Source organism: Idiotropiscis lumnitzeri, chromosome 7 (genome assembly GCF_059441095.1).
Source record: "Idiotropiscis lumnitzeri isolate Australia: NSW breed Sydney's pygmy pipehorse chromosome 7, RoL_Ilum_1.0, whole genome shotgun sequence".
Classification (NCBI taxonomy): Eukaryota; Metazoa; Chordata; class Actinopteri; order Syngnathiformes; family Syngnathidae; genus Idiotropiscis; species Idiotropiscis lumnitzeri.
This window is the reverse complement of record NC_142397.1, coordinates 11,267,229-11,290,972: the sequence shown is the minus strand read 5'-3', so window position 1 is coordinate 11,290,972 and position 23,744 is coordinate 11,267,229. Positions and strand designations below refer to the sequence as shown.

The 23,744-nt window shown below is 39.7% G+C and overlaps 1 protein-coding gene across 2 annotated transcripts; it reads right to left on the bottom strand.

Annotated features, from left to right (window-relative positions):
* Positions 1-8,383: 8,383 nt before the first annotated feature.
* On the bottom strand, positions 8,384-23,729 carry igsf5b (immunoglobulin superfamily, member 5b). 2 transcript variants are annotated; one of them, XM_088300700.1, is made up of 10 exons: positions 23,635-23,729; positions 22,662-22,758; positions 21,468-21,776; positions 17,194-17,324; positions 15,429-15,594; positions 14,956-15,087; positions 12,910-12,934; positions 11,047-11,135; positions 9,604-9,668; positions 8,384-9,385 (listed from the first exon to the last, which is right to left on the bottom strand). In XM_088300700.1, exons 2-10 carry the CDS (start codon positions 22,708-22,710, stop codon positions 9,275-9,277), a joined length of 1,077 nt encoding a protein of 358 aa, XP_088156826.1. In that variant the 5' UTR covers positions 22,711-22,758; positions 23,635-23,729; the 3' UTR covers positions 8,384-9,274. The 2 variants fall into 2 exon arrangements, with proteins under 2 accessions (XP_088156826.1, XP_088156827.1); XM_088300701.1 differs by lacking the exon at positions 9,604-9,668.
* Positions 23,730-23,744: the final 15 nt, after the last annotated feature.

Genomic DNA, 23,744 nt, shown 5'->3' with positions numbered 1-23,744 from the left:
CTTTTTTTGCTTGGTGTCATCCCAAACTTCTTGCTAATGTCACACACCTCATCATAGCTCTTCTCTGCAGTATCCCAGGGATACGCTGTCTGTTGTAGATATGCAGTCCAACAGCACAATATATAAACAGCCATAAAGCAGAACACCGACATCCCAATAATACTGAAATTGTTAAATGAATAGCACTTGATGCTTATCTTTATGGATTTTCGTCTGATGGATGCTGGGCGGGGAGGGAAATAAAATGCTAAGTGCTCCGAGTTAACAGTCAAGGCATGATCAGATACAATTACATTTTAGATAAGAAACCGAAAAAATTAGGATATCTCAATAAGATAAGATTGACCCTGCTAAATGGTCCGACAGTGCATACATTAAAGATGCAGTCCGGCCAACTAGTCTCCATGAAGCAATTTCTGATGAGAAAAATGTTTGAAAAATGACACTGGTCAGTATTTATTGTAAACACCAGGCCGCTTGTTGCTAAGCAAAATCCGTACGTCAAAATCAACTGTGGCCCTAAATCTCACTGAAATATTAACTTATTGAATGAACACAGCTGATAGAAATAAGAAGTTAAATGAACCCAGTGAGTGACCTCAATTATTTTGAGTCTTCCCATCATTGAAAGTATGATTCCTGATTTCAGCAGTAATAACTCAACTATTGTTAAATTGATTTTGGCTGCTATCAACAACAGTCTGTAGTCATGTCCCAGTATGTTTGAAATGTAGTCACCAAACATTTCAAACATACTGGGGTGCAGCCCCTGCTCAAGAAACCTGGGCTTGATCACGGTGTGCCGTTTAATTTTAGATCCCTTCCCAAATTGCCTTTTATTTCAACAATTCTGTAAAACGTGATGCACACACAGATGCACGATCAGGGGTGCAAGGCCGTTTCCAATTGCCCATATTACAGACACGGCCTACATCATCCGCAAGGGGAGATCCTGCAGTTTACCTCCCAAAGTCATACAGGGACTCCAGCAAGTCTATTTCTGTTTCCGCAATGTTAAGCAAGCTGTACTCAGGCGTGTCCTGACTTTGATACAAATGAGGGTTGGCCCTAGGATCGGCCATCGGTCAAGACACTCAAGGAATAAAGAACTACAGCACACTTCATGTGCTATAATTCTTTATTCTTTGAGTGTCTAGACCCAAGAATTCCAGAGACCTTTTATGGAGATGCCTAGGAACTATTTTAAACAATGAAAAGCATAATGTGAGTCCTTTAAGAAATGATACGTCAATTTACTCTGTGTTTGAGATTGATTGCTGACAAGGAACGATTCAAGACATGATGATAATAAAAAAAAAACAACAACAAAAATGAACACTTGTGGTATAATGTAATGAAACTGAGGAAAACTACGAGGCCACACACACTATCACCATTTTTAACCGTGTTCCATGCAGTAGCAGACAAGTCAAGACAATTCACATCATGTCTCCTCCGCAACCCACACGCAGGCTAATTAGCAAGAACGATGCCAGTCGACGGGAAGTGATGATCTTCTGTCTTGATGTCTCACACCAGATTATTGTCTTCCAGTCAAAGACAGACAGCAATGAATGAAGTGGCGTCAATCAGCCTGATTCGCTCTGAGTGAAATTAGTGCTCTTAGCCTAAAAGGAGAGGTTTGGATTCACTTCGTCATGCTTCTCGAGGCTCCTGGTCAATGCCACTTGTCTTACAAACGTGCAAAGTCATGGAAAATTAAAGTAATCATGGAAGCTGAATCCATCGTAAACTAATCTCTTACTTCTCACTCACCTCAGGAAGTAAGGTTGAAGGCAACTGGTCCTGAGACTAACAAACATGATTCATCATGTTGGCAAAGTTATCTCTTAACATTCTTAAGCGACCAGGTGCAAAATCAAGACGCTCAAGAGCATGCATGTGCTGGACACAATTATGCTTTTCCACTGCCCTTGGCTCGACCAAAAAGACAGAGGCGATGGAGTTTTCCATTTACAGAATACTGATGTGTTTCACGCAAAGAGCAGAACACAGACGGGCACGTATAAAAGAGAGAACCAGGAACCTCCTCAATAAAAAGCAGACGTGATGAGTCAGAGCTTGATGAGAGTCCACCCAGGAGACCTCTTTGTCAGATTCACAAGTTCCAAATCATAAATTAGGGCACTGGACATGAAGATTGCTTTAAGCAGTTTTTTTTCTTCATCAGACAAAGCCAAAAAAACATACTTAGATGTGACACAAAAGACTGCAGCAGAAACAAGGGAACAATATTTGTTGATCAATACAGAGAAGCATGGAGCCTGATGCATGATTATTCATTCACGACACAGACATGAAAGAAGCCAACATTAAGTCTTATTATGAAATCAAGCAGAGTGAGCATCAAACAAATCAAAGAAATGCACCTCATAGAAAAGGGGGGAAAAAAGCAAGACTTAAAGTAACAAAACAATCAGAGTAAAATAATCACCATACCTGGAAACATCGGGGAACTGACAGAAGACAGCAACACCAAAACAAACAATGAACAAGCCAGAAAGAAACTTGGGTCGTAAGTACAAGCAATCTGACGGGACAACTAGGAACACCTGGACAAGACACGAGTGGCCAAGGGTGCTGATTGGTAGACATGATGGACCTGATGAAAACGGGTGGAAACAAAAACTTGACGAGCGAGACGAGACATGGGGAATAAAGGGAATGCTATGGGGAAAACGTGCAAAAACATGAACCAGGACGAATTCCAATCAAATCCAAATCAACAAAAACATAGATTATGACAGTATACGTGACAAAAAAAATCCAATAAAAAACAAAAAAAAAAAAAAACAGAATCACTCAGAGAGGTGCTTTTCAGGTGTACATAATAGGAGCGTGAGAGTTGACCTGAGTAAGTGCATGTTTTGTTTTTATTCCCACCGCCTTTCCTTAGTCAGTCAGGGGGGGATCTTGTTCAGTATGCCATAACTTTTTTTTTTTTTTTCTGGGTAGTATGAATGACTGAATGTGAACTGACATAACCCAGTGAGTCACAAACAGAGTGGAGGAAACGGAGACAGCATGCGATTGAAAATGGCTCTGAGGCAGTAGAATTACTCCGCTCAGCCAGGCAGCAGAATTCGGTCAGTGATGATACCCGTAGCACTGTCGCCAAGGCCACTAAATCAGCTGCGGTGAACCGGCTCATAAAAAAATCTGATAAATAAATAAATCTTATCTCTAGATTTCTTTTTTTAGCCCCTCGATGAACTGCCTTCAGTTATCTAAACTTTGATGACTAGTTGTGAATCTCATCACAACATCATACACACTGTTGGCAGCATGGTTGCATTAATTATTTGAGCCCAATCGCTGTTCATCGCAGTTAATGACCCCGGACGCATTACACAGTGGCAACGAGTTCCAATCGCTGAGTGTGAGGTTGAAAGTAGAGGCTGATGCTTGAGAGGATGTGCTAAGTTATTCATCTGTGCTGCTGTTGTGCTATTGGCTGCCCTCTCCCCTCACTGTCGGACATCTACACCGCCCGGTGCCTCAGCAGGGCTCTCAATATCGTCAAAGACAATACCCACCCAAACTCACACCTGTTCGACCTGATGCCCTCTGGCAGGCGCTACAGGTGCATCAAATCGAGGACCAATAGACTGAGAAACAGTTTCTTTCCAAGAGCCATCTCCATTCTAAACTTTCACACACACACACACACCCGTACCTTGCAGAACAGCAACGTGATGTGTTTTTATATATCCTATTCAGTATTATTTTCCATTGCACTAACTATTCTCTTATTTATCTAATTTATATATTTATCTGAATTATTGTTGTATTGCACTGGAGAGGGGAGCTCTCTAATCTCGTTGCACAATTGAGTACAATGACAATAAAGGGATTTCTGATTCTGATTCTGATTCTGTTCCGCTTCTAGCCTTGGAGCCCAAACAAAGCAACGGTCACCTAATTGGCCCTGACCGAGGCTAATAGGCCCGTTTGAATCAAGTCATCCACAATACAAGTGGCGGGGCTTTTACACATTACTTGGCACGTTTAGGCACAAATATACATAAAGCTGACAATGCTTTCTCTGAGTTTGTTTCAATGTCATGTTTGTGGGCGAGCATTCCTAGATCAAGGCTAGCATCACTTTAAGCATCGGACGGTTCATATTTGTAATACAGTGTTCCCTTACCTTTTGCGGGTGATGTGTTCTATGACCCCCTGTGAATTTCTGTGAAGGAGAGGTTGACTTTTTTTTAATCCTCTGTTCCAACCCTTCTAAAAAAAAAAAGTGAGGGTTCACCATGTTATTGCAAAATACGAGTATCATCTGGATGAATAAACTCTGAAAGGGAGACCCTGCCTAATCCCTCTTTGCAATAAATATGCTGAGCTTGTTTTGAGTCAGCAACATCCTGCTGTCATTAATGCACAAAGTCATGACCACTTCTGCTTTATGAAATATTAGTGGCCCATTTCCATTTTATCTTTAAATAACTAGTCTTTCTGTGGGATCCGTACACTGAGAAAAAATTATTAAAGCAATACAAAGGCGGGCGATGGCGCACTAAATACTTTCAAGTGGTTTTATTTTCACTTTTTGGCTGTGTGTCTTTTACAGCAGTGTTGTGGACACTAATGAACAGGAACTGGAAAGCAGACTAAAACAAGCCACTTGAGATGGCATGCTGCTCCCCAGAGAACCATTAACCTAAGTTTCCATTTTAAATATGGGGCAAGAAAAGAGTGTGGTGACATATTGCTAATTGCTAGCGGCAAGTTGTTATGGCATCTTGGGAGCTCCATTCTTCACCCATCGATGGTTCGGTTTGATTTACAACACTTCTATGATTTATATACAGTATGATGGAGGTCCTTGCCAGCAACATTTGGTAAACAAGTTGGCATGTTGCTCTGTCCCAATTGGTAATGATATAATATACAGTATCCAGTCAACTTAGCATTCATGCTAACTGTAACCATGGAAATGGGTTGTAGTTTTTTTTTTCTGCAGTGAGTTAACCTTGAATACCTGAACCTGGTCTTTATCCTATCTAGCTTTAACGTTGACTGCTCGCCAATAGCCTGTTTAACAGTAAGGTCAAATAAATAAAGCAGGAAAATTGCAGTACGGGCATGCTGGAGCTATCTGTCTTCGGGCAGTAGGCGGGGTACACCCTACTGGTTGCCACCCAATCTCTGAGCAGCGGGAAAATAAAAATCTGTATATAGCATGAATTGTACTGCAATGCCGGATGGACAAACTAAATGCTTGTAGCCTGTGATTGCGTTTATTCATTTTTAATAATATAGAAGACCGGTTGCCACACGGTGGAGGAGGGGCTTGTACGTCTGCCTCACTGTTTTGAGGTTTACTGTTCAAAACTCTGCTCTGGCCTGCCTGCGTGGCGTTTGCATGTTCTCTCTGAACTTGCAGAAGCGTCTGTTCTGTCCATCAGTTAGAATGTGAGTGGGAATGAATGTTTGTCTCCAGCATATTTCCCTGTGATTGACTGGTGAGCAGTTCAGGGTGTACCTCGCCTTTGGCCCAAATGTAGCTTGGATAGGCTCTAGCTCAGCCAATGAAGACAAGTGATGGAAGGAAGGTGCAAACACAATGGCTGCAAATGCACTCATGGACAATATCGATTGTTAGGCACCGCAACAATTTAACAAGCAGGACTCTACCATGTTCATTCAATGGTGGGCATTCTTTTGTAACTCAAAGGGCTAAATTAAAACAAAAATCCTGCATTTTTATCTAGATTGCCATATGCCATGGAGGGTTTTCTTTTAACAAACAGACCAACCATTCATCAAACATCATTAATGCATTTTATTTTATTTTTTTAGTGAGCTCAACTTATACAGACTTTGCAATGAAAAGCAAAACTGACAGCACATACAATAGTCCTGCTGCCAAAATGTGCTCACTGACTCTCCCTTTTTTTTTTATCTGCGTAAGCGACACCTATGAAGTGCCCTGAAAAAGCCCCAGGGAAGTTTAATGTTAAGCCCAAGCAGGTCATATAAGAGGCATCTCAGCTTCTGCCTATCTCTGTCAGACCCACTGGAGGAAATCTAATTTGTTTAATAGCCTGCCGCTTCGACGCCAAGCGTTTGGGTGCGAGGAAACAGAAGGTAGCGATGATGAAAGCTTTGCAGTAGAGAGAGAGAGAGAGCAAACACTCTCTTCTCACATTCACTGATGAGTTGTGATTTCCAAAGTCAAGATCTGCGTCAGCCATCTGGTGACAAAGAAACTATGCCAGTATTCTATTTCCCGTTTTCCGTTAACTATGAAAGATTTCAAACGGAGACAGTAAATTTGTGAGTAAATTGAGATACAATCATCATTTTTTAAGATGTATACTTTATGTGATATTTTCTTTTGGTAGGATGCCGTGAGATTAAATAAAGTTTAGCAGACACCGTCGTATGTGACATTCTACAACATCCCTATGGTCTTATGGTTGTGACTACATCTTTTGAATACAGTTTTCAGCAATTAAAGAAAGATTTTGCTGTTTTCACTATAACTCCATTCGTGAGTTCCCCGCCTTCGTGCATCTCGGACGAGCTCAACAGTTATTGAATGGATTGACATATTGCCCATAAAGGTAATATATTCAAATGGATTTGCTGATCCCCTGACGTTTCGTACCGTGCCAGCCACAATTTACACGGCGTTTTTCTTTCCTGAGAGGCCCGTTAAGCATATGAGCTTGTAGCTTCAACGGCGGGCTTGTATCAAGTTCTGCCAAGATTGTTGACCGTTAAATATTTATGTATCTGCTTTGGGTTGCTGCCTGCTTGATCCTGACCCTACTCCCACTATGCATCTCTCCGTAGGCTAAGACGTACGCAGCTAATCAATGCTGCCAGAAGAGATCAATCAAATGCGGAAATGGAGGTCCAATCAGCGTATGCATCAGCCTTCAATGAAACGAAAGTGTATTTTCCATTCAACAAAATGCACCCCACTGATTGCTTTATTTTTTTTTTTTTCAAGCACTTGCAGGAGGTGACTGATGACGTAATGACATTTCAACAAGGTGACATTATTTTCCCTCACAACGCTTCTCTCATCATTCCTTTTTACCCTTGTGAATGATCATATGTGATGCATGATCAAATAAAATTAGGCCTTGGCTTAGTCCTTGGCAAAAAAAGAAAAATGCAGAAATATTAAAAATGATTTATGATTCTCAGTGTGAAAACTGCTTGTTTATTTGAGCTACATGTCATTTTCCCTAATGAAACTATGCGGAGAAGGTCTGGCAGATTCATAGACCTTCATCACCGACACTCCACTCTTCATCCTTCGCCATTATGAAATGCAAATGTTATGTCACCCTCTTCATACGGAGATAAATCTGTTGTCGCGCGCGTCACAAGGGAGATACTCATGACCCCGCCACTGCTCAAACAATCACACTGTGTTCATTTGCACTCCGCTGACAGCTTCTCCTCAGGTCCTCCGTGACTTGAACAATGAGTTGGAGAGACGCATAAAAGAGCGAGAAGCATAGATTTGATTATGGTTGTCCTGAAAACGCACTTAAACACTGGAACGGCCTTTCCTGTGCAGATTAGATGATGATGACACTTCCATTTCAGAAGCTGAAATGTGTCTTTGTCTGCCTCAGCATGCATAAAATCAATTCGACCTAAGAGTAGCACAGAGAGACATCCGCGCCTCCATCAGGGCATCAATCAATGTGCAGGAGAGGTTCCCCCCTGCAGAGGCACAGTGATATTCTTAGAAGCCAATTATTGAGCATGGGAAGACAGGAAAGGAGGGAGGCGCTTCACATACACACAATTGCAGTTCTATGGTTGTTTAAATAAACTGGTGCGATTACTTGTTTCTTTTACCTCCTCATTATCAAGAGACACGCTCAGACAAAACGAGACTTCCACAGACCAGCAAGGCATATGCTATGAATAAAAATATAGACCAGAATCGCTGGCGTCAGGCCAAAACCTCACAAATCACATTTTGGTGAATTTCACATTTTTTCAAAAAAATCTAAATTATTGGTCAGTCCCCACGCATGGGTGTTATTTTTACACTTTATTGACCAATCTAAAGCGAATGGTTGAACAAACTTCTTCTGAAAAGAGATGATTTTGGAGGTACGAGGTTTTGGCCGGATGGCAGCGATATGGTTTTAAAGATACTGTTGAAACTATGATTTGTCAAACACTGGACATATTTTACGTCAAATGACTCAGAATAAATGAAATATTTGCTATTTTCTTTTTTTTCCCCCACAAGTTACGTGCATGTACGAAATTCTTCTCAACCTTTTTCAATACTTGTATATGCAATTTATATATAGTAGATTTGAGCAAAATTATTGTTCTGCAAAAGGTTTCCTCAAAATAGCCAAGACATTAATATGATTAATTAAATTTATTGTTCAATTGAAATTATACAAAAACATGAAAATGTCAAATAACGAACACAACTTTTTTTATTATTATTATTTCACTTTTGAGTCCTTTCCTTTTAAAAGAGAATGATTCACCAAATTTAAGCAAACTCTAAACTTGCCCATCTTATCAATAATTTGGGGAATAATAACGTATGACAAAATCTGAGCATTTAATCACAGAAGATTTACAGAGATTGCTGAAATAAAATCCAAACACTAGAATGCATATATTTTGTTATTGTTTTTGTTGATTATCGGAATACAATTTGCGACAATTGGCACATTAATATTTAGATAATCATTATATATTATGTTTAATATACATTGTTGTGATGATTTTGGGGAATCAGTGCACTAGAAACATTTGCAGTGAGCCGGTTCATTTGGTTGTACAAAATTTGACCAAAAATGCGACTCTAATACAAAACGTTGTTCTGGCTAAGTTGGTAAGAACAGCAGAAGATGAAACAAATGAAGAGCAGCTGCATTTACTGTGGAGTGGAATGGAATTATTCTCTCACATTTTTTCTTTTTTTTTTTACATTTTACAACAATGGTTAACTTATTTCTACATTTTCTCCATTAATTCAAATATTACTTAAAACATTGCCTTTTGAATTTTTAAACTTTTTATTGTGAATGCAGAGACAATGTTTTTTTTTCTATTTGCACAATTCCTTGTCAAAAATACAATTCTAATTGGTGGTCAACCAACATCCCGACACAAACTGTTATCGCTATTGGAAATTCCGCTATGATAAAAAACTCATTCACTAAACAAGTGGCTTCACAAAAGGTTGAACACCTTGATAGAAATACTTCACCTCCACATTCCCACAGTACATTAAATATGTTCAAACTGTCGTAACTCTCCGGATGTTCTTTGAGTTCTCCTCTGAAAGGTCGACTTGGGTGTGTTCATCGTTATGTAAAGACAGGCTGCTAGATGTTACAACATCAGGGACCTGAGGGACACAAAAAAATTGCATTTAGTAGTGAAGGGTCGTACAAAAACAGAAACTCCCTGACTTGGTTGGTATTTTGTAACAGGTTGAGAGCAGCAGTGAGATGCTTTAATGTATACTCAACCCTACTCATAAAATCATGGTTGAAGTCGTTTAATACTAGCAAGCTTAAGAATCTTTCAGTCTCCCTGTTCTGATGTTGTCTTTCTCTAGCTTACCTTCTCAATGCTGACCGAATCCATCTTGCTATGAATTCCCTTGATTATCTCTTTGTAAACAGCATCTGCAGGGTGTGAGAAAAATCCATTTAGCCCCATCTAACCTTCTAGCCGCAGATCAGCAACTTTTGTTTTAGGTTTAATGCTTCAGAGGTCCAAAATTTGCGTTAGTTGTGAATAATTTAGTGTCGGTTAATTGGGCTTATGTCACTGCTGCTCATGTCGCAATTTGTTTAAGAATTGGAGGCTTACAAGAGACAACAAAGAAAATTGTTAGGGACACCAATACAGCATTAAAATGTAGGTTGATATTTACGATAAAAACAGAGGTACGACAAACCCACTGAATCTGGTTGTCACATGAAATGCAGCAACCTTCAGAAAAAAACTGATTTGCTTGTTTGTGTCATGCATTGGCGTGGTGGCCATTGGGAATCTGGGGAGAATGTCTGGACTTTCCAGAACAGCTGGTCTGCAGCGTGGCCAGTCAAAGCGCGTGAAGACCATCCACCCCCGTTGGCGATTAACTTTCTGATCGTAACGTCAGCCGTCCGCACCCCGTCACCGATTAACTTTTATAGTGTCAAGTCCGCCAACACAAAGCAACTACATCCCCAGGCTGAATTTTGGTCCCAGTATGTCCCTGGTATCATGTGTCATTTCATCTGTCTACGTTTTTCTTTCTTTTTTAAATTTTATTTCTAAATGCCACTCACTAATTTTATTTTTTAGCTATTCTTACTTGTGCGAACCATTTCTTTGGTTTGGCAGAGAGACTTCGGTCACGCTCACGTGACTGTTTTACCAATCCAACAGAGTCTGGCAGTCACATGACAAGCACATATAGTTAGTTATTCTATTGAAATATAGAACCAGTTCTATTTAAATTTGCTGATGTCTACTTTATATTTTTGTCTGACATGCATGCTCTGGTTAAAAACTATATATATATATTTGAAGATGTTCACCGCTTTTTTTCCCTACTGAATACTTAGTCCCACTCAAGTAATTATGTTGAGCTCTACTTGTACATTTTCTCTTTAACTTGAGTCTTATTCTAAAGCACAGGTGTCAAACTAAAGTCCCGCGGGCCAGATGTGGCCAGCGACCTCATTTTATGTGGCCCGCAAAGGGCAAATCACTTGCGTCAACTTCCTGTCTTTAGCACATTTTCCTCACTTTTAACCACATTGAGATATGCGAGATTGCCATTTATTTGTTACCAACCCTCGCCTATTAAAATACATCGAATAATTGTTGAACAATTTGTTTTGTGTATGTGATAACGTATATGGGCGCACAGTCATAACGACCCTCTGAGGGAATCCATAACTACGATGTGGCCGTCCACAAAAATGAGTTTGACACCCCTGTTCTAGTGGAACAGTAGCATTACATAAGTAGAATTGAGATACTCTTCCCACCTCTGCTAAAAATACTCACCTGTTGTGCCCTCACTCATATATCCCAAGTTGACCCTGCCACCAGTAGACTGAGCAGGCAAACGTTGTTCATTGTTCCATTCCTCACACCTGCAATTATCCAAATGCATGAGCAAAAAGGACACATTTAGCACAGAGACACTTTAAAAAAAAAAAAAAGTTGGATGCTCCTGAACTAAAGTAGTTTACAATCAAATGTGCTCATACTTTGTGTGACGTAACACATGACAGCAGTATGAAAGTTCATGCTCCATTTCAATCAATTCCCTCAGCACATCACATGTGATACCCAAAGCTGTGATTATCGTCGCCAGTTTGGATGGAACCAAACCATGGAGACACGTGTTGCTTTTGACCGGAAAGTGCTGGGGAAAAAAAGCATGTGAGGCCACATGCTTTCCAATTCAATGAAAGCTAAGACGGAGTCCCGAAGCGAGCCGTTTTTAGTCTGATCTTTGTTGAGAGCTGAGCGGACCACATTGAGCTCCGACAATCAAGTGTGTACAATCCTACTAGAGCAAGTGTGTCCAGGTCAGGTTCGTTTTCGGCTTCTTTGGCACAAATATAGGCCGTCATATTGCTGTGATCTTTGTTAAGGCCTCACTTTGCCCATCAATCTGTGGCACTTTTGGAAGACCTTCACAGTGAACACTGTTGACCAAAGCTTCCTGCTTCAGCAGTTCAATTCCTCCTTAAATTGAGAGAACAGTTGCCATGGGTTACCACCTGCATTCATTAGGGAACAGTGTTTACTAAACACAATTATCAGCACTGAAGAAATAATAATACTGCTTTGGTATTTCCAATAGTTGACGCCAAAAAAATGTGCTCACAAAAATCCATCAGGGAAATTGTCTTTTTACTTGGGTTTCCACACATTCTTCACGTCCAGTTTCTCAGAGCCACTCGTGTTTCAGGTCAATTGATCTTCGATGCAGGCCTTGTTTCCAAGAGAAGCCAACTCCGGGCATGAGGACATTAAGGGCTCTATTTAAAGGAGTGCCTGTGAATGATATCCATGCTGCTGCGAGATGGTCTTCACCACACACATTTGTTCAGTTCTATCGATTGAATGTAACTTCTGTTCACTGAAGCAGAAAGAATCTGCATCTTATACCAGAGCTTTTATAGCTTGTTCTGATCATTCAGGGAACAAAAGGGATATAAATGTAAAGATTTGGCATTTTTCCTGAAATTTCAGGATGATGCTGTATTTTGGTAATAGAGATGAAACCGATAAACCGTGTTCATTAACATTCAAGATTGTTCTACTAAATTTAATACTGAAAAATTGTTTCCCGGATTTGTGCCAGAACAGGAAACAAATCGAGAAAAAAGACACAAACTGTAAGAAAATGGACATAACTCTAACATGTAGCGACTGTTGTTCGAAAAACAACAAATCCAGCAATTTTGGACCCTCTTTATAGACTTGTTTATGTTCATTTTAGGAATATCCAGATAGAAGTGATAATGGTGATGTGATATTTTCAAACCGATTCACATATAGTTGGGGAAAAAATGAGTAATTTATCATGGGCCTTGTGTTGTTTTTATCATTAAGTGCACTGTCAGTAAGAAACATGTTTTACAAGACTCAGTGCTCTCCTTGGAAACACTATAAAATGTAGTTCAGCTGTGGAGAAAATGCTGACAAATATAATGTGCCCTATATCTGCCTCTTAAAGAAGCCAAAGTCATTAATGTTTATTTAGTGCAAGCTATTTTAAAATCACAATTTATTTGCTTGAGCAGCGATAAAAGTACCCACGCTTTTAAAGACGCTTTATTGGCAATTAGTTGCTCCCGCACCAGTTAAGAATCCACTGTTTAAGGAAATGCCCAGAGACATTTGAAAGCTTACCTTATTGTGTCCTGTGTGCTTCTCTCTGAAAGACAAAGAGAAAGTTTTTTTTTGTTGTTGTTGTTTTGTTTTTGTGTTTTTTTTTTAATCCCCATTACATTGATCGCAAAGCCACTGTGACATCTCAGTGCATTGAAAAAATAGGACGTCTATAAAACACACCAGCAATTATTAGTTTTGGATTCTGCTCTAATAGCCTCCAGTTAGCTGAGTGTTAATGAGTTTTGCAACAAGGCTTCAACATCCTATAACAAGGCTGTAGACAATGTTAGCCCCGTGAGACATATAAAGCCGTTACTGTTGCGGGGAGAGAAACTGCCTTTGCCGTTATATATAAAAAAAAAAAAAAATCAGGCTCTGAGGGGAACCAGAGCAGCTTGTTGTATTTTTCCAATAATTGCAAAGCACACATTACTCTAACATATGGCTTGATTAATGAGAGCGGGGAAGCGCCTTCATTGAAATGCAAAACATTCTTCCTGCATTTCTCAAGCTCAAGCTTTAAGATGCAAGAATCAAAGCAATGTCAAAAGAAGCACAGAAACAACTGCAGGAGATAATCCCTTAGCCCTGGACCAATGCCGTGAGTCAGTTACACCGCTTTCCAATCAGTTACAGGGATTACGACAACTTCTAAATGCGTGACTCAAGGCCTTTTTTTTTGTTGTGCTGTGGCGAGACAAGCTTCCTCTTCCTTTAATGATGCCTCAGAGTGGACACTTTGGAGCCATTTCTGCAACACCCCTACCTTTTGCCACACTACTGTGTAGACTGCACTATTTCAACTACCCAGCCTTATTAGAAGCTTCCTAAGTATTGACCACGTCGCAAATCAGATTAGGAATTGACGTAAAGGTGTCACACTAAATAGTGACTTGAAACATTAGTAACGGGGCTTAGAACTTTTTTGTTACCTGTTGTTTTTTATACTAGGTGCTATTTTTTTTTTGTCGTAATTGGAATGTGTTATGTGATAAAAATGATAGTGTATAACAAAGAAAGGTGATTCCAGTTCATTGAAATTCCTCATTTTGTTCAATAGTTAACTAAAACTGAAAGAATGTGCGTTAGAGCTCTTAATGATGCTGGGTGCTCTCAGAGACGAAAATCCATTTAGTGCCGTGGAGGTTGAATAATTGTTAAGAAATGTATGTTCGTGCTCTGAGAGACAAAAACCAGTAAGTGCCGTGGAGATTGAATAATTGTTAAGAAATGTATGTTTTTATTTTCACTATATTAATTGGAATCTTTCACATTTTAACATTTTAATGTAGCAATTGGGGCGGCACGGTGGTTGACTGGTTAGCACGATGGCCTCACAGTGCAGAGGTTGTGGGTTCGACTCCGACTCTGGCCTTCTTGTGTGGATTTTGCATGTTCTCCCCGTGCCTGCGTGGGTTTCCTCCAGGTACTCTGGTTTCCTCCCACATTCCCAAAAACATGCATGGCAGGTTGATTGGACACTCGATATTGCCTCTAGGAATGAGTGTGAGCGTGGATGGTTGTTCGTCTCTGTGTGCCCTGCGATTGGCTGGCAACCATTTCAGGGTGTACCCCCGCCTACTCCCCGAAGACAGCTGGGATAGGCTCCAGCACCCCCCGCGACCCAAGTGAGGAGAAGCGGTATAGATAATGGATGGATGGATATTTCTGTTATCTTTCATCCCCTCTCCCCACAATACCTTAACCTGTTGAAGCATACAAATTCAGTTTATATTTGGGAATCTGTGAAAAGTCGCCAAATTGTTTCTGGTTGCATCAAAGTCTCTTGTGTTGTTGGTGATGATCCGTGGTGACCGCATCTAACCAACTCTGTAGTCACCCTACTTTCAAAAATGCTCATGTAAAAGTATAGCGATACATTTCTGCTGACAACCAATGTTCTCTATCCAGTCAGAAAAAAATATTGCGTGTCCTTGGTGAAGGCCAACATTGCAGAGTGCGACCTCTTCATTATACTTTAATCATAGTCTCTGTACAGAAATGAGAAGGGAAGAGGTGATACTTTTTTCTCCCTCCCGAAGCAATTCAGAGAAAAGTGCATACTTGCTCGTCTCCTTTCTTTGTACCAGAGGACAGCGCAAATGCAGAGGAGAAGGAGCAGGAGAATCGCAGTGAGGGAGGACATTACCGCCAACGGGACTGTGCAGTCATCTTCATCCTGCGCCACTTCTGCAACTGAGGGAAGGTCACATTGGGAAAGAGATGGAAACTTTTTTATTGTGTATGTTGACTGCAGTCGTGTAAACAGACCACGAGGAGAAAGAGTTGTTGAGGTTTGTGACAATCTTAATCACTTGGCCATGGCGGCCCCCAAGAAAGAGTATTGCAGGGTTCTAAACTGCTATGTTTATTTTTTTAATTTATTTATTTCTTTTGTGCTGCAACTTGTTGCTAGGCAGACTTCAAAGGGCTTGAGTCTGTCAGCCATCCAGATTTTCACCCATTACAAGTGGCGCTGGAACATATCCCCCAAGATAATCGCGTTTCACTGTAATATGATGCCGGTGGTGTCTCACCAACAGTCAGACGGATGCTGCTCATCAGCGGCGTGGAGAGAGCGGGCACTGAGGCCAGACAGTCAACACGTGAGGTTTTTGTCGCAGTCAAGCTGAAGTTGCTGCTCACAGTGAAGAGACCGTTTCCCCTCTGTTCACTGCTGAGGTTGTATTCAGTCTGGATCAACTCCATACCATAGCCCGGAAAGACAAAGACATTATTATTTGCTGCATATTACAATACTAAAAACATTTTCTGAAACGAATGGTTGCCTTGGCTCTAAATCAAGCATTTTCTTATCTTGGCCAATTCTGAATGTTTGTAAAGAATAGACACCGGGACACTTCAGAGTGGCAGAACACAAAAAAAACCCCATCAGATTGTAAATCAAACAACATGACTAGCCACCAAAAAAAACACTCAAAGGCAAAATAGATTAAATTACAAATTATGGTCGCATGCTAGCTTTTAGGCTACATCTACCATGACCAAGGCATTTTATTTATTACTAGCCCCGGAATTAATAAGTTGTTGACCTTGTTTTCTCACAGGCTGTGCCTTGGTCAAATAACATGGAAGAGTTTATTTACTAGAGGCGCCATTTGGAGAACATTTCAGCTTTTGCCACCCAGGAAAACATATAATATCATGGTGAATTCTCCTGTACGCCTTTAAATATGCCAGTCATCTTGTCATTAACATTCCAAGATTTAGTCATTGAGTGGTTTTCGCCTTCACCCTTTCAGTCCAGCAAGAGGCAATGCTGCTGGGATCAGTTCGTCTGCCACGCTGCCATTAATCGACTTAATTCTGTGGCCGGTGGATGTTAAAATGAGGCAGCAAGGCAGCTGGGCCCATCTGCACACCAGCAGATCACTGGCTACTTCCTAAGACCTAGTTTGGGCCCACATCCAACCTTGCTTCTTGGCATTATATTCATGTGATGTAGGCTGAGCTCACTGGGCAAAGAGGTGGTCTTGCGAAGGGCAAAGGAGGTGCAAATGCATATGTACTGTAAACAAAATCAATGCAATCAACAGCTACAATATTAGACACACCCACACAGCTTAATAAAAGCGAAATTTTGATATACAGATGGCTAGAATAGCACTCTGTAAAACATAAGCCTCTACAAAGGTCAGAAATTCCCAAATATGGCAATTGGGCTGATTGCTTGTAAAATCCAGACTTGCTTGGTGGTGTGGAACAATTGCATGGCTGTAGGTGGTAAACTCCAAACGTGTTTTATCTCCACAGTTCCATTGGCTGTATATGTTTGATCATCTGTAAGAATGTGGCCGAATGGATAACCACATGTGATCAGGAATGTAATCTTGATTAATCACAATGATTCATCAAATGTGTATTTTTACTGCACTACTTTTCACCAAAACATTTTCAGTGCAAAATGAAATGTTAAAATAATTGGATGATCATTTTTGAATAAATTAGAATAAAGATAAATAAAATGTATCAAACAATTTCAAATTTAGCCAGGGCTCACTGCATAAATGTGCCATTATCTTGTTAAATGACGCTTGCACTAAGACGATTGATGCTGATCGCTTTTTATGCACTAGCAGTTCACCATAATGCTCCTCATCTCCAATATTTGCTGCACTTTTTTTCCAGCCATGACACAGCATGGATTGTTTTATGGTTATTTAGACTGACCAAGTGATGACTGTTGCATCGTTGCAAAATATTGATTAAATATGAATCTCATTTTAACAGATAATGGCATAGAAAATTGTTGAGCAAGTATGATTCTTCTGGTTTGTTTACCTTTTTACCGTTGACTTCCCAATGCAAACAAGGTTCAGGGTACCATCCCATGGCGTCACACTCAAACTGGACCAAGTGCCCTTGCCAAGCTATTGCGTTGCCTTTCACAGTGACTTTCACAGTTCCTTTTTCTGAAATGAAACAACAGAACAGGTATCGTCACACAATTGCATACATATGTTGTTAAAAGTAAATAGTGTTTTTGATGACAGAATTTAAGCTTAGAGGCAGGATTGGGAATTTGGTAACTCACAATATTACACTGTGAGTTATTTAAGTATTGTAAATTATGCCACTCAAAAAATATAACAGAAATATTGTTTCATTAATATAGCTAGCATAGATAACTTAATAATGATGATTAAAAATTTTGAAAAAAAATTAATAAAATGAAAAAATATATAATGAACGCTTAAGTTGAAAAAAAATTTTAATGTACAATTTTGGGGGGTATTTACAAGTATTTCACCAGGCACCCTAAAAAAGGTTCAGCACTGACAACATCCATGTGTGTCAAAGATGAGGAGCAACATCATCTCGGTAGGCCAGTTCACTTATAGGAAAAAACAGATGAGGTGGATTGATTGAGCACCTTAAAGTGTCAAAAGCTTGACAAATGCTTCCCATCTTTTCTCCCTCATCTATCACCCAGCCAGCCAAATAAGCCCCGATGGAGCATAGAGGTACAGTGTGTTGTCGGGCAAAATGAGTGGCGGAAGCAAAGACGATTTGATTTGCTGAATTTGGAGCCATAAAGAAAATCGTACTCTACAACTGTAAAACAATAAATTTCCAACGTGGACTCTGAATGGATTTAAAAGGTGGTGAGGGCAAACGTTGGCAGTCGACCAGCAGCCTTGTTCCTCGTGACTTATGAGAGGCTGAGGGCTATTATAACTGATAAAGTGATTACCCGCTACTTTGCGGTTCATCTTTCGCCCCCCGCTAAATGGTAGCTTTTTAAACTATTTGTAAGATTTTTTTACAATGTTCTGGCAAGTCCCAATTTTATTCTATTCAATTGGATTTTATCAATTCATGCATCACCAAAGAAATTGTCTTTAAATATGAAGCAGGTCTCCATCACATTCCTGACGCATCGGGCTCTGTTTTCATGACCAGAATCATTCTGGCATGAGGCAGAGGTCTAAATCTGTGCCTGGGTGAGTTAGACTTTGTTTTGGTATTTTTGCAGAAAACATTGCGGGCATGAACACAGCCGGCTGGATTCGCCAACAATAAATTCCCTTTAAAATCTGTGTGCAGGAGGCACACAGACCTTGACATGACAGAAGGAGAAACTGATTTGCTGGACTCCAGGCGGGATGTCAAACTATATGTTTATAAGGACCTGCAAGCAGAGCTCCTTCGGCGGAGCAGCTTGAAGCAAGCACGCTTTTCCTCTTATTTAGAGAGCTGTTCAAGCAAGGGTCTTTCTTTCGTTTAGTCTCCCATTTTTTTGACAGCAAATGATTGAGAGAAGACACTAAAAGATATGTGTTTTAAGAAGTTTAGGTGCATTTTAACAAGTTTAAATAATGTAGGAGGGCTAAAAGCATAATTTAGTTTATATGGTCTCTCCATAAAGTGGATTCTCACCGATTACTGGTGATTTGTATACTGTATTACCCATGATAAACAGCGGCTGTAACACCTTAGAAAAGAAATCCATGAGGTTTGTCCACTGCAGGGGATCTTTGTGTCAATATGGTGGGCCGTCAGAGGGTCTGCATTGCATCATCCGTCCATCCATTATCCAACCATTATAGCCGCTTGCTGGAGCCTATCCCAGCGGACTTTGGGCAATAGGCTGGGTGCACCCTGAACTGGTTGCCAGGAGGGCACACAAAGCTTACCTAGGGACAATTCAGAGTGATCAATCAACCTACCATGCATGCAAGTATGTAAGAGTGGCTGGGGGCATCCTCCCTATATAGACAATTAAAGACATTGAGAAGATCTGCAGCAGATTTGTGGCTCCCCTCCAACACTCTGTGAGGCTGCAGTGCACCAATCACAGAGTTGCTGACTGTTAAGTGGATGTGCCAGGATGCACCGTTAATTCCAAGGCTGTGTCAGGTCAGAGCAATCGTCTGCTTCCAGCCAGCCAGAGGGGCGTGTGACGTGTGCAGTGTGTGTGGTGTGTGTCGTGGAGGGCGGAGTGCTATTTCACTAACAGTACCATTAATGAGTGAACATGTCAGTGAGGATTTGCATTTCTGGCAAGATTTGGAGGCTCTCTTTAGAAGATACTGGAAAAGGAGATGGTTCATTGGTTAACGCCTGTTTTTTTTGTTGTTTTTTTGTTTTTTGCAGTAGGGTAGTTTCCTCAGCTTTTTTTTTCTTTCTTTTTTATCGCTGAGTTCTCATTTTAAGGGGAAGGATGCAAACAAGCAGAAGGATTAAGGTCACTGAAGCAAAGGTCCATACAAATCTTGTGGCATTTAATGACTTGTCAACTCATCCGAGATACGCCATTTCCGTGGGACAGAATGATGCTGTGTCAGCAAAAATAGTCAATACATTTCAGGACAGAATTTATTTGCGATTAGAGGAAGTACGGGGTCTAAACTATGGGCTCGTAAGATCTATGCGCAATGAGTTTGTGTAATTTTATATTTACACAATTTTTCCTTTTGAAATGGACACTACTATAATGCAAACTGCATATTAAAAATATTATTTGTAATTTAAATTGTATACATGTGGAATAAAAAAGACTAATTTAAAAAATATAGTTTTACCATATTCGGGTAAAACAATGCAGATAATGTGCATATAGAAATCGTTAAAAGGTATTTAAAAAAAGAAAAGATTGTTAATATAAATAAAACACTGCTACAGGTGTTATGAAAACTGCAGCAAAAGGATCAGTATCTTTCAAAACATGTCATTTATTGATTTATTTGGCTAAATGTTGAAAATTAAACTACAAAAATGTCGGTAACTGAACTGGTATGGTATGGTTTCATTTACTTTATCAACATTTGAAGATCAAACTGGAGTTTGTTTTTTTTTTATCTCAGAGGTAAAGTATTCACCTCACTGCCTTATTTTATTTTGGAATACACAACATACCACTCTTTCTGTCAGCATCACCACAAAACGTTATAATTAAATGTAATTCTTCAGCTCCTCGCAAAGAAAACGACAAAGCAGCTTGAAATGCAAAATGCATGGTTTTTTTTTCTCTAGTTGAGCTCATATGCTGAAGCAGCAGCAGTGTGTGGGTGGCGACAATCAAAGCAACATTTGCTACGTTTTTTGGCCTCATCAAGGTTATGTTCAGTGTGTTTTGCAACCACTAGCAGTACAGTGGATTTTAGTGCTTGTGTTTTCTACATGCAAGAAGATGCGAAGCTGCGGGAAATATTTTCGAGTGTGAAATTTCAAACATCTCCTCTCAGTCAATGTCAAAATGGACTCAATAGCTTTGTAATGTCTTAAACAAATCATGAAAATTAGACTAAACAAGAGTCAGATTCATCAATATTTACAATCTCTTTGACGCAAGCATTTAGTGTATAAACAAAATATATGGTGTGTGCCTTGTAAACAAGTAGTAGATAAATCAAAGTATAATAAAAGTCCATTAAACAACATTACGCTCTCGTCTCCCTCTAGCAATATCTGTCAGTCTGACTCTCCACCTGCCATACGAGACCCAAATCAGAAGTAATTGTTCACAAAATATTCTCAAAATAAATGATTTCACCAGGATTCCACAGAAAAACCTAACCATTATATAAATACACATAATACACATAAAATATTAGACTCAAACAAAGATTGTAGATTTCACCCAATCAAAGGTAATACCAGCAGAAGTGCATCTGAAAAGTTGTAAAGTGGAAGTATGTAGATATTTTACTTGAAATATAAAGCACAAAGTGGGCATTTGTGTTGATAGTGATTATTCTGACACGCATATGGTCCATTTTTGACATGCGTCAATGACATTATCCTTAGCGGACTTTGCCGTCAAATGATGACATTGAGGAGCTATCGTCTCATTACTCCAATACATTTCTACTTCCTCCCCCTCAATGGAATTTGTGGTGAGAAGTGCTAGCATGGTAATAGTGGAGTAAGGACTTAGGAACATGCAATTAAAGGAATGAGCTTAGCCCTTGGACAATGCAGTCAGCTTGAAGCAACCCTCTTGAATAACCATACATATATATATATATATATATATATATATATATATATAAAGATTGCGAGAGAGAGAGAGAGATGTTGAAGGGCACAAATGAAAAAAATTTGATATTGACCTTGAACAACGAGGCTTGCTGTTTTCTTGTCATTGCCCTCGAGGTTACAGCTCACTTGTCCCTGATGGTGCCTCTGCGCACTCTTGAGAACAAAAACCCAACCATCTCCATTCTGGCTTTTTTCTGCTGTCACATTGGACATGGGGGAGGAAAGCACGCCGTGAATCCTGGAGACGGTGACCACCACTGTGCTGTTAAGCTCCCACAGCATAACATCCCACTCGGCACTCTGGGTACTGCACGTAAAGCGGGCCTCGTCCCCACTGAGGACAGTCAAGCTGACAGGCAACAGCTTTATAAGTGTGGAAACTGCAAAATATTCAAAAGAGAATATGAAAGTTATTGCTTTGCCACATTTAAGAAAATGAAATTACTGGTACTTTTATAGCAAATCCAAAAAGCACAAAATGTTTGTGTCACCTGCACACTGTATTTTCATTTGGGGTTCATTGTAATAAATGTTGTTATTTTGTTTTGTTCAGTTTTTTCATTTAATATTAACTTATTGTTTCACATATATGACAAGGAACGTTCAAACAAAATAGGCCTCTACAGTTAACTAAGGTTACATGGTGGTGACATTTTGACTCTGGAACAGATCATTCCATTTCCATTTTTTCCTTAGCTATTTGAAAAATAAACTGAAATTGGCAAACATTCTAGAACGTATCGTGTTCGACATGAGGTTCCACTATACATTTTTGGAGTCTGTCAAAAAAGCAAGCTCATATCAATGCACAAAGAGCTGCGGACTAATTGGTTTTCATCACGATACCATGGGTGATGTATAACTCCTTTGCCTTGAGCTTGGCATACAGGATCATAAATTATGCATCCATTTAGGAAATGAGGCTTGTGAAATAAATTTAAAAAAAGATCTGGGCCAAACAAACAGTTTGTTGCAATCCGAGAATGGCACACTACTGAGCATCATTTGAGCCCTACTCCTGTTGGGAATAAAGAAACGGTGACTCTGATTCCATCTCACTGGTATTATTTGAAAGAAAATTCATAACCGAGAGCAGCGAAATCATTAGGAGCTCCTCTAACTAGATGGCCTGTGGGTGTAAACAGAAGTTGTTCCGCACTTCAACACAAGCGCTCTGGCTGTTAATGCATACTTTACTGGCCTGCGTGACATCATCATCATCACCAATCAGACAGGTGGCAATTTGCTTGATGCTCAACTCTCACCTTGAGTGCTGCACAACAGAAGGACCACCGACAGAACGAAAATGTCCATAATTATGCATTTCAATGGAGCTCATCCATTAATCACAGCAGAGCGGATCTGGAAATAAAACAGGCAAGGAAAGCATAAAAGCGCGATCGGTTTTGGTTTAAACATTTTTACAAGTCAATACAAACTACACTATCCAGGAAAAACAGACATAACTCTACACACTAAAAAGATTGATTAAAACTCATTCGCTGCCAACCCAGATGAAATGAATGTCATTTTTGGCTTCTATATCCGTTAATGGCAGTGAAAGAGTTGTATCAAGATTTTAGTCTTTTTAAAACACTGCTCAGTTATCATTCTGGTGCTTGTTGTTTGCTGTGTCCCTCATACGAGCCAAAAGAAATATCTTTCATTTCTAGAAATGCAAACTGTAAGCACGGTCTCTGTAAGCCACAATAAAAAGGAATCAAAGTAAAGGTAGACTTTCAGCTAAACATGTACTGGATCATATTAGAAACATTTTAATATGCAGGTATGAAGTGTCTTGTAAGCATGAAGGCATATCTAATCAGGCAGAAGGTATTGCACATTAAAGACAGAATAATTCAACAATAATAAAGTTGGCTATAAAACAATGCATTAAAATAGCGAGTAAACCTGACGGTTTAATTAAAGCCACGGGAAAATGTGGCCACTTAATGGACTGTACAGTAATTCATGTGGGCAAAGTAAAATGAAACGGTGGCTCCCCAATACGTTAGTTCTTCTTAGACTAAATTCCTTTTCGCTACTCAACACAAAACGGTCAACTACATACACAGCATATAATCATTTGTTACATTTGCTTATTTCGTTTTTTACCAATTGTTATCATTTCGCATTTTCATCTATACTGGTGTTGTACTTTTTTTTATGTGCAACCCACTCGAATACTAATTATTTAATTATTGTATTCTATTCTTTGATTAAATGTATCTGACTTACCTCATTGTCGTTGTGGAACAGCAGTAACAATCGCATGCAATTTCAAAGATACGGTACTTCTATATGTGTGTGGGATCCGCAACATCACCCAAAAAATACCTGTTAAATAT